Here is a 25,761-nt window from a genome sequence, read left to right as displayed (position 1 = left end):
TCTCGCTTTTTCTACAGCCATACATCTACACGTACATGTTTCTTATATTTGTTTGAATTAAGATTGGAAATACCAAGTAATTATCAAAAGAGCATTAGTTTATTTCATCGCCTTGTACTTTTGTTGCGGTCTACTAGATGTTTGTCTCTGGTATTATGAAGTGTATGTCAGGAAGATGTCTATGGTACAATGACGTTACCATCGTCATCGCGCGGGGGTGCGGGCAGGGGGTGCGGCAGGGGGTGCGGGGCGAGCGCGGCGCGGGAGATGCTGGCGCGCCGGTTGTTGATCAGACGCACGAGGCACTCCAGCGCGGTCTGCTTGCTCTGCAGACAACAACCACTGATATTATTTTATAAACTAAAATGATACAAGCAAAGATTAACAAATTAATAAAATGTATATAATTTCGAACTTTGGCCTGAGGCCTGAGGGAAATAATTCTTTTTCTAATTTTAGTAGTACCTTGATTTCTTCTAGTAATGGCTCGAAAGCGGCAGGATCCGTGGAGTCCTTGAGCGCCTCCCAGCTCTTGTACAGCTTGCGGTCGGAGACTCTGACGGCGCCCTCCAGCTCGCGGATCTCGGTGTGGCGCAGCGTGGCGAGGTGTGTGGTCAGCTGCTTCTTGAGCGCGTGCAGTGCGCGGCGCTGCGTGCGCGTGCGCGCCACCACCTCGCGTGCTTGCCGCGCCTCGCACGCTAGCGCCGCCACCTCGCGCGCCTCCTGCTCCAGCCGCTTCTCCAGCTCGCTGTGCACGCACCACCACACACTCATAAACCAATACCCCCACAAGTTACCAAATATTTGCACCGTATTCAAATGTCACGTCACATACCTTGGGTATTCCCCCGTCACTTTCGCGTATGACTGTATGTTCCTGATGACATCCACCAGGTGATGGAGCTGGTTGCAGAATTCGGGCAGCTGCTCCGGGGTTAAGTATTGTCCACCATACCTAGCACAAGCTACACGTCACTCCACGTATACTTCATCTTATGTCATCAAGACTGACTCTGAGCAACCGACCTGAGGTCGATGTTTGCGGCGAACTGCTCCTCGTCCGCGGGCCCACAGGAGGAGGTGGCGACGGGGCTCAGAGGTGACGCCTCCACCTCCTCCTCCTCGTTTGCGCTCGCGAAACCCGCGCTGTCCGTGCTACATCTAGTTTATTGGATTAAACGATGTTACTGGATGTTATGCATCACTGGACAAATTCTACTCGTTTAATCTTATCTCTCGTGGTACAACTCACGCAGTGGAGGTGAGTGAGTAGTTATGGTCCAGGCGGTGGTGGTCTCCGCGCAGTCGGCCCAGCAGCCGGCCCAACAGCCGCGACTGCCGCCCGCCCTCCATCTCGCGCCGGCTATGCCTCTGACCCGTTGGTGATCACACTATCTATTTATCATGATGACTGCGTTATTTACTTTACACCAGTGATTCTCACATGCTAACCTGCTATGGGCCACGTATAACGGGTCCAACTAGACCCACAAAAGTTGAGGATTCACATTTAGAGAGCAATGTTGCAGCAAGTACAAGTGCAAGCAAGGGGGGTTCACCATAACAAAGTAAAATTTTCGATGGGATCTACAAAAAAAAATTGAGAACCTCTCTCTGATTATAGAAATTAAGTGTAAAGCTGCACTGCAGTATAGATTCATCTCGCTCAGTATGTTATGTTGTGCCTACGCACCCATAAGATGGTTGGTACTCATGGTTACCCATAAGAGTTAAAAACGACTGAAGTTTCAAGTTTTGGGTATTTATTTCAGAATTTAATAATAAAATTAACTCACCGGTTTTTAAAGCAATGGTTGAGTTAACAAACGGTTGATGTAATTTGATGTCCAAGTCGACTGCATTTTTATTTTCATTTTAGCGGAATTTTCTTCATTGTCGATGACATTGGAAAGTCAAAACAGGGCAGTGACATTAACCTTTTGACCGCCAAAGACAGAATTATTTACTTTTTTATTACACAGTTGTGATTGGCCAGTCAACAGCGACAGGATATAAAACGTCGTGTTTTGAACCTATTTGATTTTCGCCATTTTTGACACTTGAATAAGAATGCTGTTGCTATCTCAGTTTTTGTAAAAAGGAAGAATGCGGATTGAAATATAATAATAATTACGACAGTATTCAATTTGCCCTAAATACTTCATCAAAAAACTTACCAGCCTTTTGAAGGGCAAGGTTTAGGCCCCCTACCATCAGAGAATACTACAAATCACTGAACTGTTTCATTGATTGAGGTTTTATGAGACACATTTTGGTAAGTTTTCGTAGTCACATAACATCCTGAGAATTTCTTGCATTTTCTTCACAATTCACTACCACAAATATAGAAGATTTACTAATAGTTAATTTAGTAAGAGAAAATTGCTTAATATTTTTCTACATCGATACTTAAGGGAGGGAGGGAGGGAGTGGTTAGTAAAATGAAACACAGGAATAAAATTGAATGTATTTTATTGTAGTTCATATAAAAATATTATTAATAATATACATCGCGTAATTTGCCGGCCAAGTTATACAAAAACATTTATCAAATCAACACAACAGCTAACACTTTGCGACAATTACATTTAAGTACATCCAAGTTCAGAGGCACCCCCGGGCCGACACAAAGCTCACAAAGTGCAGGATTCACTTAACAATTTAGTGCTAAAACAGTTCAAGTGTTATCGATGCGTCAAACACACGTCAAATCTTTGTTCATAACAATATTCAATCTTAGTCAAATTTGTACGATATTTGATAAATGCACTACGCGAAGACGACATCAAATATCACACATAGAATACCAATTTTTTTGGCCTTAATTATAATTATTAAAAATGTGACAGTAAACCTAATAAGTCTAGAGTTTTGGCTCGCTTCGCCATTCCACACAAGCAGTGACCAACGATCGGTATTAAAATAAAACCTATATAGTATGCGATAAAAAGTACTTAAAGACATCGAGAGTAAATATTTAAAACGAATTGCCTTTGCGAGGAATAAAATAACCAACTCTATACTGGGCTAAAGCAAAATCACGCTGAGAAAAGTGGCCTGGGACCGGCGAAACTTATCCTTCGAACATCAGAGTTCCTCCGCGACACTAACACAAAATGAGAACATAAACGCTTACAACATCGCTCCCCATCCTCGCCCCTTCCCTGACAAACATCAAACTTAACTTGAATCCTTCAATATAACCAACGTGCCTATCGTGACGTAGAGCGGACAAAGTATCGAGCAGAGAGAAGTCGACAGCTCGCAGCTTCCAACACTGAAAATACCCTAACTAATGTACACACCTGGTCCCAGCGATGTTGTATCTAGACGCGAGGCGCGCACTTACCACAGCCCCGAGGAGAACCCGCCGGGGGGCACGCGCACGCGCCGCGGGGGCTCCGGGTTCGCAGCCGCCGGTCGGGGGGCGTCGGCCTTGGCGGGCTCGGCGACGGGCGCGGTGGGCGCTGCGGGCGCGACGGGCGCGGGGGTCTCCGTGGGGGTGACGGCGGGCGTCTCGGGCGGCGCGCAGTTGCCGTTCTGGCTGGGCGCGCTGGCGGCGGCGGCCGGCTCCGCTGCCGCCTCTACTTTTGGCGGAGCTGGAACTGATACAACATACGCATTTTAACTATCCACTTCGTTCCTTTACAATAGTGGTTAGGTTTCTCTGTGTCAGTGTAAATTCTTGATATTCCTATTAGTATATACCTGTAGCGTTAGGTCCAGGACGACGTCCGACGCGCAGAGGCTCGGGCTCGGAGCCGAAGATGTCGGTGTGTCCGCCGCCGGGGGGGCGCAGCACGCGGCTCGACACTCGCGTGTCATCAGACAGGCCAACGCTGAACGGAGTGGAAGTCATTTTCATCTGGAACATTTGTTAAAAATATATTAAATACATTTAGAATCTGTAACCTGACGGTATTGTGGTTCCTTAAAAGAGAAAATATAGATATTATAGAAACTGTTGAGAATAAACAGTTAATTATATACGCTTTTTTACTTCATCGTAAACGTGCCGTACACTCATCGAATGTTATTCCAATGTTTACTTTCGTCTGTGACTCATTACAATTCCTGTTAATAAATCTAAATCAAATAAACATGTGTAGTTTCAAAATAAACGTTTACGATTCAAAAAAATAAACATTTTTAGTGTAGTAAAATGATTATAGGTACGGAAATGTTATTTCGCATGACATTAGCGAATCGTGTCGTTTGATATCAACGATTTGAAAAGTCAATTACAACACATCTTATCTTATCTAATGACAATATATAAGCTTGTTGCAGTTCGTTGCCCGACATATTATAAATACTATATATGTTGCGCCCGGCGTTGTACGCATAAATATCATTAAATTAATATCTAGCAAAGTACAGTTACTCTGGCAATAGATTAGAATAGTAAAGTACTATTGAACCCGGAACCTAGACTCATCACGATTTGATCTAGACAGGCATTGCCGAGTTGTGATTAGTTAAAAGTTAACGCTAATAATAACAATAAACGATTAATCAAAATTTGCACGCAAACAGTTCAATGACTCTTCTCCAACACACGTATAGTATTAAATCTAAATCAACTAAATGTCTTGGTATTTTACAGTTAATTTATAATAAAAAAATATTATTAATTACTAACAAATAAAAGGATAGAAAAATAACGTTAGTTGATAGTTTGAAAAATTACTTCTTATTGTATGTTAACAAAAGACAAATAGTACTTTTTATAACCAACTTCACAAAGGAGACCATATTTAAAAAAACAACAACAAATGATACTAACTACATTATTAAATTAAATTACGCCAAGATGCAATAGGCTCAGGCGGCATCAAGAAAATTCTAGTAATAAATTCGATTAAGTAATTACTCCTGGGATTACAATCTCAAGACTTTTAGACAAGTCAGACATCCAACCACTGAGCTATCACTGACAATTGACATTGAAATGATGACATTACAACCAGAATCATTAATAAGTGATCACAAATGCCTTACTAATTTTATGCCCACACAACCAATAAACAAACAGAACAGGCATTAGTGCTGCTAGGTAATAAAAACCCCCCATTCATTATTCCCCTGACCTCCTCCCCCTTTTCTAATTTCTAATCCTGAAAAACATAAGCAAAATAGATATGGCTGCCGCCTTAATAATCTTATAATGAATTGAAAACTCAATATTTTTTGATGGCAGAATTTTCAGAAACCACTTCGACTTTTTATAAAAAAAAAAGAGTAACAAGAACAGTAGGAAATGTGGAAAAAAAATTGTTTCACAGTACGTTAGCCATTTTTTTCTACAAGCATAAGGCTGTAATAAAAATTGGATGGCCATGACTAGAATATTAATGTAGGTTCGATATCCATATCTAACCTCATAGGGGGTCATGCTTTCCCCCACAAACACCCCCAGTAGGTAGTTAGGGGGTCCTAATCGTCATTCATGTACGATACGATCGAGATAGCTAACTGGGTCAATTATCTTTTGTTATAACAAAAGTTTCAACCAAACTGTACTGTTAAGAATCAAATAAATTGATTACATATGTTGCCAAGTTTTACTTCAAAACAATAGTCAGAATGGTTTGATAAATTAAGATGTACGGGCACAGAAATACTTGCTAGTAAAGATAACAAGAAATTTATTAAGACATTTTCGCATCATATTCACTTGTACAATGGCAGTATCATTTACTTTACACACTAGTCGTATTGTAAATATTTTTGCAATTTGTCACTAATTCAATAAAAGATGAATCTCAAGTACACTATATTATGTATTGTGACTACTATATAAAACAAGTAATATTAGAGATGTATCGGCATTTATTATATAAACATCGTCGCGCCAATATGAATATGAAAGACGTCATAATATCTACATAACATTACAATCAGGGACGAGATCATTCAACTCATTATATCTAAGTTACTGTATAACAAAACGTTATTGTTTTACCTAAGCAAAGAATATTCCTTTTATAACCTTTACTAGGTGTTATCCGCGACTCCGTCTACTGCGCAATTATAAATTCAGTAAGTAGCCTATGTTTTCTTCTAGACTATGTACATGTACATCTACCCCGCCTTATCCTTAACCGTTATCATAACATACATACAAGTCATAACAAACATACAAACTTTCGCGTTTATAATATAAGATTTCTTGTCAAAATATTACTCATAGTAATTCTTCTTTACCTATTAAACGATTAAAAAGATTAGATTGAGTCCAACATTTAAATTTAACTATGACAAAGCGTTCCCTTTGTTGCGTATTTTGTACCGTTTTTTTTTGTTCTAAAACAGTTCGTTTCTGAGTAAAATGCAAACGATAGCGCACCTATGGATATGAAGCCTAAGCCGACAATGTGCAAAAACATCGATTTCACTACGACAAGAGCATTGACCGTTGCTGTACGGTGACCACACGGGGAGGGGCACGTGATTTTTGTATGGCTTACTATTAATCTAACATATGGATTTCTACGTAAAATTTTAACGCGATTGTATTTCGCGTTCCGTTTCATTAGAAATTTTGTTATTAGGCATATTATTAGTAATTACTTTACTCTGTATAAGTTTGTCACACTAGCTGTCGCCCGATACTCCGTCAGCGCCGAATTAAAAAAAACCAGTAGCCTATATATTCTTCCAGAGTATGTTCTACATCTATGACAAATTTCAGCGATATCCATGCAGCAGTTCTGAGGAAACCTTCAAAAAATCATCCATCCATACATTCGCATTTATATGAGTAAGATATAGCAGGATACGTCGGACATAGTTGAATGACAAGTCTATAGAAACAATAGCAACTGGCGACACTGCCTTTGACGCCACATCGATTGTATGTCACCAAAATTATGATAACAATAGACATGCTTCATCATATTGTATTTATATCGAATCAAAGTATAGATTTATATGGAATCAATAAATGTTAAAAGTGGAACACGCTTTATACTAAGGAAGAATACAAGGAAATATATAAAATATTGATAATTTTACTACAACCATACGACTTCAATAAACGAAAGTTATACTAATGTTATAAAGAGGAAAAATGTGATTGTTTGAAGCTACTAAAACACTTTAAAAAATCTTTCAAGGTCGGCAAGCTATTTCGCACGAACAAAGCCGTGGGCAACTTGCTAGTCATTGATATCTCTAATAAGAAGTAGAGCGTATACATACAACTACGTTATTGGTTTTTGTAGGATCTAGGAATGTTAACTGACCTTGAGTTAACATGTGTCAATACTTTATCCCATTTTAAAATTCACAAGTATCAAGAACTTTTGTGTAATCACAAACCGCTTTTATTCACGGTTTTAATAACTGTCGTTGAGTGATATTTCCCGTGAACTTGTTCTCACAGTCTTAATTAAAAATGATAACATTGGTTTTAAATGGAAGAATATAACCGTGACCGGAAATAATGTGCCATCTTGCGACAGTTACAAATTATAACGACAGAAAAGTACATTAGCTTTGCTCCAGCATAAGTAACTACTATTGGGATTGTGCCAACATGACAAGGTTGAACCTGGCTTCCAGGTTACAAGATGACATTATTTATGGAGTAAAAATTACATTAAAAACAAACATTTGCTGTACAGCACAAATAGGAGCTTAATTGGTTGTAAAACTTTTGCATCAAATTGATGCAATATTTTAATATTGTTGGAAGGGGTTGTTGTGTGGTCATTAAGAATTCTAAAAGTTTTCGATTTCCCATCGTTTATTAGCATAGTTATTAATATTTCCCTCGGGACAAGGCCTATCATTATATAAGGGCTGGCGACCACGTACAATTTGCAGGTTGGAAAAACCACAATTTGTCCTTGCTATTATTTTGTAAGGGCTGATTGAACAAGGGGTGAAACCGGTATGTTAGCAATTGCTATATTGTTAATACAAGATGTATTGGCATGGCATCCGACAAAACTAAGTTCAATGCTCTTCGTAATTTACTTAAACTCTAGCTTGATACCTACAGGAGTTCCCGAAAAAAACAGACGGACCGGACGGACAACAAAAGTGAGCCTGTACGGATTCCGTTTTTTCCTTTCGATGTACGGAACTTCAAAAAAACACTAAGAGAATGAATTCTTATACCACAGATAAAATAAGTGTTGTCACTTGCTTTTCATTTATTTTCCAAGAAATAAATCTACTAAACAAAACAAAACAGTAGGGGTAGCCAATTTAGAAATTGCTTAGAGTAACTTCACAGCTGGAATTCTTCCAAATACTTCTTCGGGGAACACCGTTAAGGCACTACTATATATTATCAACAAGATACATGAAACTAAAATAAAGATACCAAGAGACTAAGACGCCAATGTAAACGAATATGTCTCTTTCTAACAAGACAATATTGTAATTTAGCTTCATGAATGTGACCATTTTATAATGCAATACTAGAATGAAGGGGCTTGTATGCCTTATGAATAATCTCATTATGACGTGAGTATTGAATCACTAAAGAACAATCAGACTAAGACTTATATCGAGATTGATAACGTTATCTAAATAATATAGACATGTTTTACTGAGTAATGGCGGCAGTGAGCTGGACGTGGGCCGTGACTCAAAGAATAACGAGTTTCCGGTACCAAACCGCAAAACAATCCCGTCTAGACATTTCAAAGTTGATTAGTTCTTTGTTATACCACTTACTGGAATAGACAATTTACAAATTGTATACCTTTTTAATTGATTTCACATGTTTTTTTAAATATCATATTACAAGTTTGTTGACACCAGTTTGAACAGTGAGAATGTTCAAAATTCAATGTTTGTAAGAACGTTATTATCAGTTAATTTTGACAAATCTTTGTATAAGTAGTGAGATGGACTAAAATAATATTCCCACATCCACGCGATCTGGCAGAAAAGACAGTTTACTGATAAATCAAGACAATAACAATTCTGTTTAAGGGTCGATAAGAGAAATTGTGAGAAACGCATCCGGTCTAAAGCGTGGGAGATGACAAAACATTTGATAACAGTAATAATTGCTATTGAATTTCCAAAACATAGTACATAATAAGTATAATTTACTGTCTATATATGGACAGGCTATAAACCGTAGTATTTTGTGCAAATTTGATTTTCGTCATTTTGGCGCTGACGGTTACGGTTAGTAGCGATGGTGAGGAATTAAACTAATATAAATTAACTGTCTGTCGGAAATTCCACTGGCGCGTTTTATTTGGTACGAAGATATAAGAAGCATAATATGAAAACCATTAAAATATTAAAAGAAACATTTCATTCACAGATAACAAATCAAATAAAATCAACTGATATAAAAACTCTTTTGATTGGCAATTTATATCACAACAACCTCGGCATCAATCAAGGTCCGGAAATCCTAAGTCTAGGGCATACGAGAATCTAGAGTACAAAGCGGAAACAGGCACTACAATACTGTATATGGTCACTGGAATGATATTAACAAGGCACAACGACGCGCTATCGGCCAAGTGGCCATGTGTGATCACTCAGGGCTTTGTACGGCAAATGATGATACTACTGGCCGGAAATAAACTTCCCAAGTTCAGTTTATACTTTAAAACTAAATAGACATATTTTATGATTCATTGATAACAAGAATATTGCTTAGTACAAGTGATTTTTTACTTTAAGTATAGGTAATCTAAAAGGGCCATATCATTTGCCAAAAAAAGATCATTGACTTTTTCATAACGGTATTACCATGCGCTTCGTTAACGAAGCCATTTGATTAAAAATGCAATCAGACACTCCTGCAATACATAGGGGCCTGATAAATCGATTCAGTGTTTTACGAATTCATGTAAAAATGCGTCATTAAACGGTCGTAACTTTTTAATTCGAAGAAAAACAAGGTGGTGCCAACACAATATCATAGAAAAGGCAAACCAATGGCAATATTTTAGGCACATTACTAATCACAAAATGCGTATGTTAGAGAGGATTAAACTACGAAATGTCCCCAATAATCACAAGGTCAACATTATTTAATGGCACTTCTACGACCTCATTTAACGACTCATTACAAAAAATGGCACATTGACACATAAAGGTTCGCCATCCTTGTCCTAGAAGTTTTTTATTTTGTTTTTAAATGGATTCGTACAGACATAACTGTCGCCAGCGACTTCGTACGCGCGATATTAAAAAAAATTAGTAGCTTATGTGTTCTTCCAGATTATGTTCTACATCTATGCCAATCAGCGATACATGCAGACGTACTGGAGATACCTACTAAGAAACATTCATCTATCTATACATCCAAACATCTGTATTTATAAGAAGATATTATAGCCAGGTTTGAGCTACTCGCTATAAGGTAACAGAATCGCTACCTACCGCTATAACTTACGTAAGTTTAGTGCGTAGGCTGTAAATCGAGATCCTTTCTCGTTTCGCCAGCCGTATAAGTTTACAAACGTTCGTACATACCTATGTTGCTAGTCATACAAGTCGTTCGCCAAATATTTCACCAAACTTGAATATTGAGCATTTCATTTGCTAGAAACTTCTATAGCCTGACCGTTAGATTACAAGATGTACTTGACCCCAACTCTTATCTAATTTTATTATTGCGGTAGTTGTCCATGGAAGGGATTGGAAAATAGTCCAAAAGTGGGCAGACAAAGCTAAAGATGTAAAAGTTTACTTATTAAGCTTTTTAAACTCTGCGAGAACGGAGTCGTGGGCAATAGGTCGTTCAAACCAAAGTTTACAATTAACGCAAAACAGTTAACTGTAAATCGCAACGTCAACCAACATTTATATTAACGGCCAGTGACCTCTACATAATGAGAAAAAAATAACTACAACAATAACATCAGTTAGTCACACAATAACAGGATTTATTTATATGTTGAGATGAATCAATTTGTCATTCTAAATACTAGCAAACCGCCCTGGTGTTGCTTGGGAAATAGAAGAAATAATAATCTAACCAAATTAGGAGAGTTGGTTGTAAGTAAGGACTTTTTAATTTAGTGAGATTATTTCATGGATTAGTTGCTAATTTGTTTTTTTTTTAATTATATGTATGCCTTATATAATTACCAGTACATTCTCCATACCTTCTATTAACAATAGATCCTTAAACATTTATTTTCCATACAAGGTGATTAGTAAATATAACCAAGACGAAGAGCAACTCATTTCTTGTAATTTTATTTAGTAAAATAGTCATTACAGCAGTCTAACTAAAGATTTATATGTATTAAACAAATAAGTGGAAACCACAAAGCTATTTATGTCTAAACATAAAAGGAAACAAATATCTTAACAAGTTTCCTCTTTTAGAAGTCAAGTGTAGAGGCCTACAATAATGCTTAAAAACTCAAGTACCCTAGTTAAAATGGCCACCCCATAGATGCTATGTCTTGTGTAATAGATATTTATATCACTAAAGTGGCTTTCAACAAGCAGACCTGTATATTAGTTCATAAGCAGCTTTAAAAAAAAACATAATAAGTATTCTGTGTTCTACATATGTGCCTAATTTCATTAAGATCTGTTTAGCCATTACATTATTATCTTTTAAACATCCAGCAACACAAAGATAGGTGATCTTAACTAGATTATAGTTCTAATATATAGATTGATAAGAAATTAGGGCAAGGCGGTGGGAAAAAGGTGATCAACACCCATGGACATATGCAACCCAAGTGAACTGTATATGTAACGCCAGTCTGAGAAACATATGGAGTCATACAGAAAGGAGAGATTTAATTATACCTAATTCAAAAGCAATGAGATTTTAAGGAGTAGACAAAAAAAATCTATTGCCTCTATAAACAGATTGTAATTATTCAAACAAGGTAACGGTACATATTCCAGCTTGGCCCAGAACAATGAATACGCAATTACATTTTGCAAATTTGGCGCACTGTGTGGGTTTTATTGCTTCGAATAATTTGAAACAAGTTTTATGGGCAATTAAATTAAGGATAAATTAATACAAGATTTATTTTGGTATTATCATAGCCAAACAATGACCTACATCTCAACATTGGAAGCAGATGGTTTTGGTATCTAACAAAAACCAAATATGTTTAAAACCACAAACCAGATATCTACAAATTATGTACCATAAAATACAGATAAATCATATCAAAGACTACAAACCTGAAACAAAGAATACAGTAATCCCTTATTTTACTTAACAAAATGGAGTTTTTAAAATTCCCAAGTTACTCATTCAACATTTCATGATGATGATTTATACACTTTGTAATAAATATTAACAGGGAAGGATTTGTTGGTTTAAAAACAACACTTCACACATTTACTTCAATAATTTGTAGATAAAATTTTACACAAATTCACTGACAATTAAGTCGTAAGTCATCGGCTGAAGTAATTCCAACACATTTTTTTTTCCTTTTTTATTTCAATTGGTTGAATTCCTATTTCAAAAATTAAGCCAAATGTGACTACAGCCCAATTTTATTTATAGACGCACAATGTGTCTGATGAAAAATATAAAACACACAATGTTCTGAGCTTCCCATTTCCTATCTTTAGCGTTGAAATACAACAAATTGAAGAAACAATGCAAAAATTGACAATTATTTGCGGTTTATTGTAACTGTAAAATGTGATGTATCGTGCGTCAGACGGTCAATCATGCGGCAAAGTTACGATTGTCTTTGTTTAATTTAGGAAAAACCCAGAAAAATTTCTATAGGGTCAGCATATATCCAAATACGCAATAATTCCATATACCTATAAATTTAAAAGTTGAAGGATTCCAGAGCGCAATGACCTCAGAATCTTGAAAAGTAACGGCTCGCAACGTACGGTCCCGGCCGGCAATTATCTTTTTTATGCATTTTATTTCATTTGATTACTTTTCAACTGTAATTTTCTACAGAAGTTTTATTATTTGCGCAAAATTCGTTAACATTAGGAAACTTTTACTTAAATTTACAAAAAAATTAAACTAAGAACTCACCACAAAATTGTCGGCCTCTTTTCAACACAATATGGAATTGGAATGAAAATGAATGAATGTGTAAAAGAGACAAAGAGATATTTGACTGGCAGCATCAATGTTACTATAACAAAAAGTTAGAAAACTACCAGAAATGTATCAAAATCAAAACAATTTTTAATTTTGGATTTTGTTACAAAATTGTTCACTTTATACCACTGTATACTAAAAAGATCCTTATAAAAAAGCTGAAAAACGGAATTTAACTGATATGAAAAATCTAGGAAAAGCAAAGAGTATATAAAATAAATAAATGGGAAAAGCGAACTTTGCGAGTCAATCTTCAGGCTCGGGAAATTAAAAGTAATTGACTTATTGAAACTTTGCTGAGAGATTTTAATACACTGATTAAAATTACGGCTCAACTCACCTTTGCCTTGGTGTAATTACTGTAGTTCGTCTAGTTTCAGACGCAACTGTAAGTAAATCCAGTTAACTTACTTACTACTTATTCACTCTGAAGAACTTTTCATGAGTCTGTAAATAGTTGGTACCCGCAGTTTTTTGTTTTTCGTTGTCACCAAAATCTACTATTTTAGGAAAAATTGCAAATGTGAGCAACACAATTATTTCTGCTGTAAACTAGTTCGAACTAGATTTTTCGTCTAAAAATCGGAAACACCTTTTAGAGAAAGTTGGAAATTGGTTAGAGTTTAAAAATTGTCGAGATTACGGTGTAGTATTATTATTATTTTTGCTTTGTGTGCAATTGTGGCAATCTTTGATTTGTAAGTTATGAAAAGTTAACTATTTATGTTTTTTGCGATCCCTCTGTACTAATACTCTTGATGCTGAAACAGTAAAATATATTTATTTTCAAACAATCGTTGTTTATATACAATTCTAGATTTTTTGCCAATATTGGTTTTGTTAACATTTTAATACATTTTTTAATCTAGAAGATCAGTGGAACAGGTTAAGTAAATTATACTAGCAAGCACTGGCAAGCACTAGAAAGTGGCAACCCTGTCATTCATTCCTTTTTGTTCATTCGTTCGCTCATCCGTCAATTATCTATCTCTATTCGTTGTTGATTTAATTTTTGTTGGTTGTTAATATATCGTTTTGTTTCTAAATCGGCAGAAAATTCAAATATTTAAAAATGGAAGTAGCAGTTGAGGAATCTCCGAAAGACAATACAATATCAGAAAATAATATAGGCGACTGTGTAAGTTATTAGTTCACCTGAGTTTTATAAATAGCCTATATCGTATGTCGACAGAGTTCAAATAATATTCTTTCTTCTTGTAAATACATGCCTAAAGTATTAAAAATTATAATATTTCAAATAATACTTTAATGGTATAATTTCGTACAATTATTCATATAAGAAAATAATACACTTTGAAAACTTTGAAAAATAGTTAACTGGAAACAATTTTGGCTGTTTGCCAATTTTAAGAGAGTAAGATATTTATGTTACATAGTACAATTCACACGTTTTCTTCTTTTATGGTAAACCAAAGGATATCATTTATTTTCGTCGTTTATTCTTATTGGAAAGAGTTTAAACATTTACTTTGTAGACATAACAGCATAACAAAATGCAAGATGTATGCAACAACAAGTGAGGATGTCAATTATTATGAAGTATTTATTGTATTTTAGGACAAACTGGCAACCCCACCTCCTCAGGAACCGCCAAAAAAGTCAAAAAAGGAAGACAGGTCGAAAAAAGACGAAAAAAATGTAGAACAGTTCATGAAATCACTAAATTCGGTTCCCACATTAGAGGAAAAGTTCTCTCTAGTTTGTAAGAAGTACACACAGGCTGCTGACGACAATAAGAAGATGCAGTTCTATATAAAACAATCAGATAAAAGATATACTTTGCTGCAGAAAGAGAAAGAACAACTACAGCATGAGTACAATAAGACTGTTCTTGTCAAGTCTAAACTTGAGAATCTTTGCCGAGAACTACAAAAACAGAATAAAGCTATTAAGGTAATCATACATTTCTTTTTAAAATTGTTAATTAATATGCATACAAAATTTAATTAATAAAAATATTTTTTACAGGAGGAATCTCTTTTGAAAATAAGAGAAGAAGAGGAAAGACGTAAGGAGACACAGGCCAAGTTCCAGAACACACTGTCTGAGATCACGGCACTTTTGCAGCAGAACAATGAAAAGAGTGCTAAACTCCGAGATGATAATATCAGTATGACAGAGAAGTTCAAGAGTCTGATGCAGCAGCACCAGATACGAGAACAGCAGGTATGTTGAGCAAACTTGGCAAAGGTGGCTTATGTATGCAGGCATATTATAAACTACTTGTGCTACTAATGACAGGATTTGATTATAAAACAGTTATATGTTTGAATAAGTTATTCTTTAGTACTTTGTAATATTATAAAATCCATTAAGTATTCAAAATCTAGAATATAATCTTGTTGATACTAATTGATTATTCTTCATTCTGAATTTATTCAATGATAATTTCAGATAACAAAAATGACAAAACAAATGGGATTAGAATCTGAACTATCAGAGGCGAAGCTTCAGAAGGCGTCATTAGAACATCAAGCGGAGAAGGAAAGACTGGTGACGGAGATTGAGCAGATGAAGATGACATTGGCACAGTACCGTGCCAAGGTGATGGAGATGCAGACCAATGAGACTGCACTCAAAGGCCAACTAGCTGTGTACACGGACAAGTATGATGAGTTCCAGACAGCATTGGTGAAGAGCAATCAACTGTTTGGTGGCTTTAAGGAGCAAATGGATAAGGTATTTTAAATTTAGTTACTAATCTGCCGTGGGCCAGTGCCGTTGACTAAGACTTAGTCACCTCTTAACATAGGTTCCAAGCTACCAAGTCTGTGTTTGGTCTACGTAAGTACATAAAATAAAACTTCGTTTTCCAGATGTCTAAAAAGATTCAGAAGTTGGAGAAGGAGTCGCTGTCGTGGAAGAAGCGGTGGGAGACGTCTCAGACCGCGCTGCTGGACATGTGCGGGGAGCGGCAGGCCAGCGAGGAGCGCGCCGCCGCCAGCGCCCGCCAGCTGCAGCGCATGCAGGGACTCTGCCGCACGCTGCAGGTACGCTGCTCGCTGCACACTGTGTACTGCACATATTGTATGTCTCGATTGCTCGGAATTCAAAAAACTTAATAATCCTATGTGTTCATCCAGACTATGTCCAATATATATACCAAATCTTAGCATAATCCATGCAGACTTTCCATTCATCTATCAACCCGTCTATCCATCCATCCAAACATTGCATTTATAATATTAGTAATATAGTAATAAAAATGTTATGTATGTTGCAGGCGGAGCGCACCGCGCTGCTGGGCACTCTGAAGGAGCACAACATCGAGCGGCCGCCGCTGCCCGCGCCCACAGCCTCCCCTCCCGCGCCCTCCCCCGCCCACACGCCCGCGCCCACGCCCACCAACACGCCCACCAACAACAACAAGGTGATGCCAACTCTCACTTCATCTATTTACATTAATGTTCAAGTTATAAAATACTAAAATTAAGACTTGTAACTAAATAAAATAATATTAAAACTATATTTTGTGATATTTTCCAGGTGGAAGCGATGGCTGCGAATTGTGAACAGCTAAGACAGAGCTTAGCTCAGCTACAAACACAATTAGACGTGTTAACAACGGCCAAAAACGAGCCCGTCAAAGAAAAACTCAAATCTGAGAAGCAGAAAAAATCCAAATCAAAAAAGAGTAAAGCGGAGAAACAGGCACAAAAGATGGCCGCTGAAAAAATAGAAGCGAAAGAAGAGAGCGATTCCAACGCACCAAAAGAGACTACGGATGAGAATACAACTATAGAGGCAGATGAAAAAATAGAAGACAAAGTCGATGATACAGTGAATTTAATTCAAGCTGTTAATAATGTAGAAATCAAAGAAACAAACAATGAGGAAGAAATTAAAGAAAATGATGCTGTATTAATAAGTTCTAATGAAAAATTGGAAGATAAAAGTACTACAGAAGTGAATAATAAAAATTGCAATGAAGAAATTATCGGAGAAGAAAAAAATACGAGCCAAGTTGAGTTAAATGAGTTAAATTCAAACGAAGAGATTGCACATATAGAAGAAGTGAAATCTATATCGACTAAAGCCTAACCGTCAGATTGTAAATAGTATTTTCTACATGATTTTATATGAAAACTTTTTTAATATCCATTGTGGTATGTTTAATGAACTATGTGTGTTCCTACGAGGCCTAACTGTGACTTTTTTATTGATACAAGTGAAGTTTTTTTTTTACTGAATATCGAATGTGGACAGGATTATGTGCGAAATTATTACAAAAAAAAGAAATGAATCAAATGTTTTGTTTTTTTTTTCACTTTATAAAAATATGATGTGCAGATCACCTGTGTACTTTGACATTTGGCCAAAAAAAAATGGTTGCTCTAGATGAACTAAAAATACTGGTAAGAAAATCACACGAAATCTCTAGTTAAATTAAAAAATATATAACTAAACTAGACACCAACTATTGCATAAATCTGAAATAGGATTACGCCGAGAATCTAGACTTTCATTTCCTTACTAAGTTTTCTTTTTTATTTATTCGTAATACTATAAATTAGATGATTAAACTTTTTAATACTGATGAAAAAGCGACAATAAAAATTTTAATTACCTTTTTTATGAGGTAAAATTAGTAAGAGGTAGTTACTCATTCAAATCCACTGAATAACCACAGAATAAAAATAATTCCAGATTTTCACCAAAAAAAGAGAAATTACTGCTCGACCATAGAGTGCAATATTTTTGATTGTAACCCATACCATAAACAACTAAGGATGTCATCGGATTAGTGTTGGTCTCCAAAGTGTCATTGTCGTGGTTTGTTGTATTTGCAGCAATGTTGCAAATATAGTTGACTAATATTATCACGTGCCACTTACCAATCAGCTACTGGCGGTGTTGACAGAAAATAAAAACTTTTTTTTAGTCTGTCTTATTGAACTTTATGCAATTTAAGTAACGAACTGCTGAACGGTCTAAGATATTGAATTGAGATAATAGCGGGTTTCCACCCCCAAATATGTGTAGAAAGAGCTCTTCATCCCTTACTTTAAAAACAATTGAACCGAAGAATATTCTCAATACAAAAACCAGTATACATGCAAATTAGACTAAAGTTGATGATCATTCTCTCTGTCTACCCCGTTTGAACATCAAGACGTCAGAGCTTAGAAATAGAATTTATTATTTCATCCATAAATAATCGATTAAATACAATGAAATATTAAACTAATTCGAACAATAACCAGACATCTTTTATTGAATGTTTGAAGGGTATCGTCTTTTGATCGTGTTTCGATTTAACACGATTTCTTCATAATGTGATCGTCTATTTTACTCTGAGAAAGCTGTTTATTCAGATTTTTCTGTTTATGATTTAAATAAGTTTAGCAAATCCATAAATACGATAAAGACCACAAATTCTTTTGTAGGCGACCCGCGTAATCTTGTTGCAAATAGTTTTGAATGTTAATAAATTCCTTTTGTTGGCGCTTACTTTATAATTTGGAACGTAAAATATATCCAATCACATAATTAAATCTAGTAAATATAAGATCAAAAAATTTAAATCAACAATTTACTTTAAACATAGCCTTACTATGTTTAAGCCGATTACAAAACCTATCGTTAACATGACCTAAATTTTTATTGAAATCTTAATTTAAATTTGTACGTTTCGCTTGTCTGTTCGACTTCTTTTATTTTCTATGCGGCTGCTATGTAGATTAAATCGAGAAAAATGCAATTTGTTGCAACTATCGTGGACTATCGGTTCGATTTCTTTTCTCTCTTTGTGCATGATTTTACAACACGAAACCTTTCAATCCTTTCTACAGCTCCAATAATGCCGTTTACAGCTGATTTTCCATCTTTTCATAATCCGTCACGGTGTAAACTTAAAAGCGGATTTTGAATCACAACTGTTATTGATGTTTTATTTAGATAATAGAAAGTAATAAAATATGGCTTGTAATGTTGTAGTACAAGGCCTAATTCATGAATTTGTTTGAATAAAAGATGTATTTACACAAAAAAGTCCTGTAAATCAGCCAAATAATATACAGCAGTTTAATCAAGTGAGATTATATGGCAAGGAATATTCACAAACTCCTGCAAATTATAGTCTTGTAGCAACAGCTTATCAAAAACTTAAATTAAATATGAATATCTATCTGGTTGTCAATTCAAAGTGGAGTAGGGAAGTCATACCTAGTGTAGTTAAAATCTAGTTCGTTTGGTTTGTAGGCGTGTTTGTACGACACAGACCTTGACCCTGCTAAAAAAAATATAGACAATACAGGCAACCTAAATATCGACACAGTTTTGTTGATTGACTGAATCAAATATCAATAGTAAATAAATAAAAATTATTCAACAACTAAATTTATAACAATTTCCATAGCATAGTTTTTTCTGAAGTAAAAAATATTAAAACAATTTATAAGTACAGACTAAAGAATTTTTTAACAGTATCTGTTGAAAAGTTGGCACTCATTCATTTCAGTGCATCGTGTTATATGTTTTTGACGCAGCAAGAAAAAAAGCGCTAGTCATCTTCGCCAATCACAGTCAGTCATTTCTAAATTTCATCCAATCATATGTTACACAAAAGGCGGGAAAAAAGCCAACACCATACGTGATAAAACCCTCGTTCTGTTATTTAGGTTTATACTTCGATCATATAATTTAAAATAAATTATAAGGTTATTACAACTATCATCTTAATATTATAAATATAAACGTTATAGATGGATGGATGTTTTTATAACGTATAAAGCCAACAAAGTATTTTTTTAATTCCGCGCGGACGGAGTCGCGGGCAATACTTATTTATAAAGTTGCAGCCTATATTGAAGAAAATGTTATTTCGCAATTACGTTAAAAATGTAAGTCATCAATAAGCTACAAAATGATGTACAAATTGGTATTTATATATAAACAGATTGATGGTTGCGTGTCACACGCACACATGTTATGAACATACATAAAATAATAAAGGATTTTACGGGTTGTTGTTTCCGTCTAAATTCAATGTACAAATAGGTGATAGAAAATTTCCCTTGGCAGGCAAAGGCGTAACCTTATGTACGGATCCTGCACCAGTACTTTCTTCATGCGAGTCATACTTATAAAACGGTAACTATTCTATCGTACACGAGACTTTTTTTGTTTCAGAGGGTTATGCTTTAGGCATACTCCGTGCCTCAGGGAAGGCCCGGTAGTTATGTGGGATTCTCTCCCCGAATGGGAGCATACCTACTAAACCCCTCTGTTCCCTCATAGCCATAAGGTGGGACGCCACGGGATCGTGTTAACTTACCACTGCGACGCCCCACTGATCGTACACGAGACTTAATATAGTATCTCGTCTCATATCTCATGTAGAGTTTCTCTGTATATATATGTATGTAAAAACACATACATTATGTGTTTCTATTATTTATTTTTACGAATATCTGTCATAGTAATAATGCTAACTCTAAAAACATTAAATTTCGATACTCCTTTAATCAATCGATTCGAATATCGGACGTTGTGGTAACGTATTGTACTGAGTGGAACTGTTAGCTAATTGTTGCAGAGTTTTGTAATGGGCCATATTGCTTATTACGGTGTCTTTGGACAACTAAATCTAACGCGTTTATAAACCTTTTACTTTTGACAAACTTTGAAATAAATCAAATCTGAATGTAAGAGAGTTTAAACTCTATTCAAGTTCAGTTATGTTTTTTTAAAACTGAATCCTAAATATAATAAACAGCAGGCTTTTATAAAACAGGATATAAAAACAGACCTAAAAAGATGGTCTTGCAAGTCTCAACATTTAGTTTCGTAACTACATCTGGAACTTCCGAGTGTTATGGTAATACAGCTGCCCTAAAAATCTAGAGGGAGAAACTTTATAAAAGAGCAGATAAGGCACACATATCATAGAATCTAAGTTTAACTTAGGCACGTCTAAGTTAAGCTTTGCTCTAATCAAGATAATTAAAAGCTTTAGCATTTTCTGTATAGTTCATCATACAAGTCTCCTATGTATTTAATAATTTTGACTTTACTATAAACTATGTCTCTAATAATAATTCCAACTACCGGATGTCTGTTACAATAAAGGTAATTTTAAAATGGTGATGAAAGATCGGTCAGAATTCGAATTCTAAAAATATCAAAACAATAAATTGTAACATAATTCATCCTATTTCGTGACTGGACGTAACAGAAGAATCTATTGTCTTCCTTTTCGTAGTGAAGTTGTGCACAATCACTGGGCAGCGTTCACCGCGATTTGGACAGCGGCTATAAATACAAGAGTTGGTTGTTTCAGTGGTACATTGCTTCAGAGCGGGCACAGGGGCGCCACCACACCCCGAACCTAAAACAAAAATATATTAAACAATTTGTGAACGTACTGGCAGGTTAGGACCATAGAGTGATTTTATTTTTAAATTTTCCCGCCAATTTTTGACATGTTAAAAATCGATTTTTATGTTATCGATTCGTGATTCGATTAAATTTTCCTAATTTTGGGAGATCAGTGTTTAATGTTTAATTGACGTGATTTCAGTTGGACTGGCGGCAATATGAAGGCTTTCCAAGCAGTTTTGTTTTGCGTGGGTAAGTACTACAGGATTTTAGTAATGTTTATACATTAAGTTTGTTCTAAAAACGATTTCATCAAAATCGAATTTATTTAAATACTTCTATAAAATTATTTTCATAAGTAAACTACAATTTGATTCTATTAGAATTCCACTTAAATTAAAAATGTAGTAATAATAAGATTTTGAGATTTCACTCGACTTCAGGATACATCCAACAAAATCTGACTAATATTTAATCGAATAAACGAAAAAAAAATTGCTAATTACGTAAACGATTCAATAGCATTGGATGAAATTATTGTGAAAATAGGATGCTTAGGCGAGGCTTTCCGTCGTAATCTTGAGCTTGTAATAAAAGTAAGGCTTTTTAACAAGTGACAAACGATTAAATCTTATCTCACTGAAGTTTGTAAACCCTAATCTATCTACGTAGTTAATTTACAGAATAAATATTTTCTGAAAATCGTAACATTTGCTCTAAATATTATCCTACATCTCGTGAAAGTTTTTTTTATAAACCAACCAACGTTAACTTTTTTTAACTCATAATTTGCAATAGTAGACAAGTCATATGAATACATAATTCGGAACTAACACGTAAATAAAGGTTACGCTACAAACGGAAGTAAGGATTCTATGAAACGTAATATTTTTTTGTTTCATCGAACATATTCGCGTGATTGGCAATGTTAAATCAAACGATAAGTTATGTTAAGTTAAACGTAACCGTTTTACCACAGTTAATGCATACGTAACTTAACTTTAAATCGAACATAATTTTCATAGGTATTTATTTAATGGTTGTTTTTTTTCAGTGATTTTAAAAGGTCCTAAAACGTTTAAAAGTCTCGTTCTATCTATATTTTACCAACTGTCACCTGTTTTTGATAAGCTTATTCCAAATTTTAAAATATTTAAATATTGGCCTAATAAACTGTTTAATCACCCAGGTACCCTCTCCATTGCATCATCAGCGCCAGCAAACAGAGACTCGTCTGCACAGCCTTCAGAATATAACTACGACTATGACAACTCAGCTCAGCCCGCCAAAGGCGAGGACCCAGCACAAGCCGCGAGCCACTACGATGCGTACATCGCCGACGTGCAGGCCGCTGCCTCCGGGGGCACGGCTAAGAAGGGCTACAGCAGCGGCAGTGGGCTCAGAACTATAGCAGTTGGCTCCGCTAATCAAGCGAAAACGGCTCTCGGAAACCAGGTCGCGGCGGCTTATCAAGCAGCTTATGTAGCAAAGAACACATTAGCTCAGTCAGCGGCTCAGGCGAGTGCGACGGCGCAGGCGGCGCTCGCCGGCAAGCAGGTCATCCTGTCCGGTCTCGAGCAGCAAGTGCGGGATGCGAAGGTCGGTTTGCAGGGCGAGGAGATGCAGCTGCAGCAGGCAAAGAGAGCTGCGCAGGCCGCAGCACAAGCAGCGCAGCAAGCCATGCACCAGGTACTTTCTTTTATTTTTAATTGAATTCTTCAAGTAATGGACTCTCATAGTTTCTCCCTTCAAGTACAGTCGAAAGCCTTTGATTTCATACTATTTGAGATCTGGACACAAAAGTATGTTACATTTTTCAGTTGTTTTTTTTAGGTTTATCTTAGTGCCTGTTAAAAACCTTATTGAAAAACGAAAGATTTCAAATAGAAAAGGTGTAGTTGAAAAAATCACACCAAACTAGTCATCAATATTGCGTAGTAGAGGTCGTCAGGATTGCGTAAATCGCGGCGCCGCGCCGTAACAAAAATGAAAAATAAAATTTTCTTGAAAGTCAATTATTTACGTAAGCTTCGCGAGGAAGTATTTATTTGATTTTCACTGAAATTAAAATGCTGTTATGTGATAATACACAAATAATTTATGTAACTGTTATCAAGAACTTTAAGATATTAGATACGTCCCTGGAGTTATTTTAATCTTATAAATTAATCAGTAATATTTATGGTATACAAAAATATTCTTACTTGTTTTTAATTTTTGTCTATGGTTTTTTAAATTCGTTTAAAGTTTTTTGAATTTTAAAAATAAAAAACAATCACTCTGGAGCCTTGAATTTTATAAAATATCTTAACATTTTATTCGTTTGATATAAAGCAGGTCAAGATTTATAGAAGCGTGACAGTTATTAAAGAAATATAATTAGTTTTTTTTAACGTTCTCATTTTGGACAATAGCTAATCAATTTGCAATCAGCCGGGCGGTTGCTACACGTATTGACCGAAGCTGCGGAAAAACTGCTCGCCTCGTAGTTTTGCGAAACTGAGTTGAGAAAGATCTTGAAAAAGATCTGTATCTGATGAAATTATTGATACTTGGTTACTGATAAACAAAATTTTGTCACAATAAATAAATGAAATACTTAGATATTAGTAAAAGTAATAGAAAGTTCAACTAGAACGTAGGTCCAAGAATTTATGTAGATTACAAGTGACATAGATCTCATGTGACAGCTGACAAAGATTTTATGTGCGCGCCAACTTTTGATATGAATAATCAAATCTATAAGGTTCGAAATATAAATGCGGATAGTTGTATATCAATAGGTCTAAAAAGACGTTGAGTTGTAAAGCTTCTTGTCGGTGCATGCGTTGTCGTTTCGTGACGTAATACTTTTCCTTGTCACTCGTCATGCTCCAGTTGGCATGTCACTAGCCTAACCAGACACACAGCTGATTGTAAATAACAGTTATTAGAGCAATTGTGAACTTGACCCAAAGGAAGTTGAAGAATAGATTTCCATTTTTTACCATTAAAATCTTCAGAATAGATAGCAAAAAGCTTACTGAAAATAATTACGAGACCAAACTATTGATGTTTATTTAATATTGTGTGTGGCAGGATTTTATCTGGCCATCAGTATGGACAAATTATTGCATTAAGTAATATTTATGATTGTTCAGGTGAACGTGATCCAAGCGGCGCTGAACGCGGCGCAGGCGACGTCGGAGAACGCGAACGAGGCGGCGTCGCAGGCGGCCGGCGAGCTGGGCGCGCAGACCGCCATGGTGGGCGCGGCGCGACAGCGGTTGCACGCGCTGCAGGAACAGCTGCACGGAGTGCGCATTGACTTTGAGGCCACGCAGGCTGCAGCGAGGAAGGCACAGGTAACGTACACACGGCACATCTATACTAAACAAATGATGGCCTGTACACGGGAGAGGGGGGGGGGGCAAATAATCTTTGAAAACTCGGCCTGTTACTATAATAGAATACCCGCCAGCGAATTTTCATTTTTATGTAGTTACTTTCAACTTAATTTAATTGGCAACGTTTACATAAACAGGAAACGAAGGATGCCAAGATATACATATTTGAAGATATAAAGATTTCCTTGGTCTATTAGAAGATTAAAAAAACAACTTCGTCGTCGTCAAGATCTGTCGTAACTTAAAACTCAAAAGTCTAAATAAAGTCTTCAAGTTTTATAAACATGTTTCTCTTCCTTCTTTCTTATCACTTTGTGGCATTGTTAACTGCAAATTAGGACTTTAAAGACATAATTAATGTCTATGGTTCGTTAACTTTTTAAATTGCAGGCTGCGGCACAACAAGCGCAAGCTAACGCAGCGGCGGCGGCGGCGAAGGCCGCAGCAGCGGGCCTGGCCTCCGGCAAGCAGCAGGACGCCTCGCACGAAGGTACGAGCCGCGAGGAGCAAAGGGCCGCGCCCGAACAGGGCCAGGACTATTACCACCAGTCTGACTACCAACACCAGTAACAAACACGTTTTAGGTAAACATATTTGAAATTTAGCGTATTGTGTTTGTTTTATACATATTTTGAAACCGATTTCAAATATTACGCAACTTATTTTAATTCATTTTCTTAAACGATAAAATAATCGATGTTTCGGTGTTAATTTTGAATATGACGTTTGATGTTATAGAGTTGCCAGAGTCGAATAATTAAATTAACCAAAAAAAAATACAATACTCCTAAATTTCAAATATTTTAAAGGCTAGTATTATAATTGAAAAGTAAAGATTAACCTAATTAAAATCAATTATATTTAGCGTTTTATACTTTTACAAAAACTTTACGTCAATTGTAATACTGGCTATAGTTTTTAAGTTTTTTCACAAATTGTAAATAAGGTTTTTTAGTGTTGCTAGAATAGAAAATGTTTCTTAAGTTCTTG

General features: G+C 35.9%; 4 protein-coding genes across 5 annotated transcripts; 2 read left to right on the top strand and 2 right to left on the bottom strand.

Moving 5' to 3' along the window:
• Nucleotides 1–164: 164 nt before the first annotated feature.
• On the bottom strand, nucleotides 165–1,952 carry LOC106116634 (uncharacterized). Its single transcript, XM_013310525.1, has 6 exons — nucleotides 1,797–1,952; nucleotides 1,253–1,395; nucleotides 1,027–1,161; nucleotides 836–955; nucleotides 466–748; nucleotides 165–326 (listed from the first exon to the last, which is right to left on the bottom strand). The coding sequence occupies exons 2-6, from the start codon at nucleotides 1,351–1,353 to the stop codon at nucleotides 180–182; spliced, it is 786 nt and encodes a 261-aa protein (XP_013165979.1). The 5' UTR covers nucleotides 1,354–1,395; nucleotides 1,797–1,952; the 3' UTR covers nucleotides 165–179.
• A 505-nt stretch (nucleotides 1,953–2,457) lies between these two features.
• Nucleotides 2,458–13,066, bottom strand: LOC106116805 (translation initiation factor IF-2). 2 transcript variants are annotated; one of them, XM_013310828.1, is made up of 3 exons: nucleotides 12,977–13,066; nucleotides 3,709–3,865; nucleotides 2,458–3,605 (listed from the first exon to the last, which is right to left on the bottom strand). In XM_013310828.1, the coding sequence occupies exons 2-3, from the start codon at nucleotides 3,863–3,865 to the stop codon at nucleotides 3,346–3,348; spliced, it is 417 nt and encodes a 138-aa protein (XP_013166282.1). In that variant the 5' UTR covers nucleotides 12,977–13,066; the 3' UTR covers nucleotides 2,458–3,345. The 2 variants fall into 2 exon arrangements, with proteins under 2 accessions (XP_013166282.1, XP_013166283.1); XM_013310829.1 differs by lacking the exon at nucleotides 12,977–13,066 and adding an exon at nucleotides 12,148–12,401.
• Nucleotides 13,067–13,996: 930 nt separating this feature from the next.
• Nucleotides 13,997–17,306, top strand: LOC106116848 (gamma-taxilin). Its single transcript, XM_013310893.1, has 7 exons — nucleotides 13,997–14,183; nucleotides 14,624–14,959; nucleotides 15,035–15,232; nucleotides 15,461–15,745; nucleotides 15,883–16,056; nucleotides 16,290–16,436; nucleotides 16,553–17,306. Exons 1-7 carry the CDS (start codon nucleotides 14,118–14,120, stop codon nucleotides 17,105–17,107), a joined length of 1,761 nt encoding a protein of 586 aa, XP_013166347.1. The 5' UTR covers nucleotides 13,997–14,117; the 3' UTR covers nucleotides 17,108–17,306.
• A 4,057-nt stretch (nucleotides 17,307–21,363) lies between these two features.
• LOC106116651 (uncharacterized abhydrolase domain-containing protein DDB_G0269086) lies at nucleotides 21,364–25,421 on the top strand. The gene is made up of 5 exons (XM_013310542.1): nucleotides 21,364–21,438; nucleotides 21,588–21,637; nucleotides 22,575–23,074; nucleotides 24,526–24,729; nucleotides 25,162–25,421. The coding sequence occupies exons 2-5, from the start codon at nucleotides 21,604–21,606 to the stop codon at nucleotides 25,339–25,341; spliced, it is 918 nt and encodes a 305-aa protein (XP_013165996.1). The 5' UTR covers nucleotides 21,364–21,438; nucleotides 21,588–21,603; the 3' UTR covers nucleotides 25,342–25,421.
• Nucleotides 25,422–25,761: the final 340 nt, after the last annotated feature.

This window comes from Papilio xuthus, unplaced genomic scaffold, assembly GCF_000836235.2.
Source record: "Papilio xuthus unplaced genomic scaffold, Pxut_1.1 DF827714.1, whole genome shotgun sequence".
Classification (NCBI taxonomy): Eukaryota; Metazoa; Arthropoda; class Insecta; order Lepidoptera; family Papilionidae; genus Papilio; species Papilio xuthus.
The sequence above is the reverse complement of the archived record's forward strand: the minus strand, read 5'-3'. Positions and strand labels throughout refer to the sequence as shown.

What these genes read in the sequence shown, in the direction of transcription:
- LOC106116848 (XM_013310893.1), top strand. Translation starts at nt 14,118, where the DNA reads ATGGAAGTAGCAGTTGAGGAATCTCCGAAAGACAATACAATATCAGAA. An exon ending in ACCAGATACGAGAACAGCAG is followed by an intron (nt 15,233 to 15,460) that starts GTATGTTGAGCA and finishes TGATAATTTCAG; the next exon opens with ATAACAAAAATGACAAAACA. An exon ending in GACTCTGCCGCACGCTGCAG is followed by an intron (nt 16,057 to 16,289) that starts GTACGCTGCTCG and finishes TGTATGTTGCAG; the next exon opens with GCGGAGCGCACCGCGCTGCT.
- LOC106116634 (XM_013310525.1), bottom strand. Translation starts at nt 1,353, where the DNA reads ATGGAGGGCGGGCGGCAGTCGCGGCTGTTGGGCCGGCTGCTGGGCCGA. An exon ending in GCCGCAAACATCGACCTCAG is followed by an intron (nt 956 to 1,026) that starts GTCGGTTGCTCA and finishes AGCTTGTGCTAG; the next exon opens with GTATGGTGGACAATACTTAA. An exon ending in GTGACGGGGGAATACCCAAG is followed by an intron (nt 749 to 835) that starts GTATGTGACGTG and finishes GTGCGTGCACAG; the next exon opens with CGAGCTGGAGAAGCGGCTGG.
- LOC106116805 (XM_013310828.1), bottom strand. Translation starts at nt 3,865, where the DNA reads ATGAAAATGACTTCCACTCCGTTCAGCGTTGGCCTGTCTGATGACACG. An exon ending in TCCTGGACCTAACGCTACAG is followed by an intron (nt 3,606 to 3,708) that starts GTATATACTAAT and finishes ATGTTGTATCAG; the next exon opens with TTCCAGCTCCGCCAAAAGTA.
- LOC106116651 (XM_013310542.1), top strand. Translation starts at nt 21,604, where the DNA reads ATGAAGGCTTTCCAAGCAGTTTTGTTTTGCGTGG. An exon ending in AGCAGTTTTGTTTTGCGTGG is followed by an intron (nt 21,638 to 22,574) that starts GTAAGTACTACA and finishes TTAATCACCCAG; the next exon opens with GTACCCTCTCCATTGCATCA. An exon ending in CGCAGCAAGCCATGCACCAG is followed by an intron (nt 23,075 to 24,525) that starts GTACTTTCTTTT and finishes ATGATTGTTCAG; the next exon opens with GTGAACGTGATCCAAGCGGC.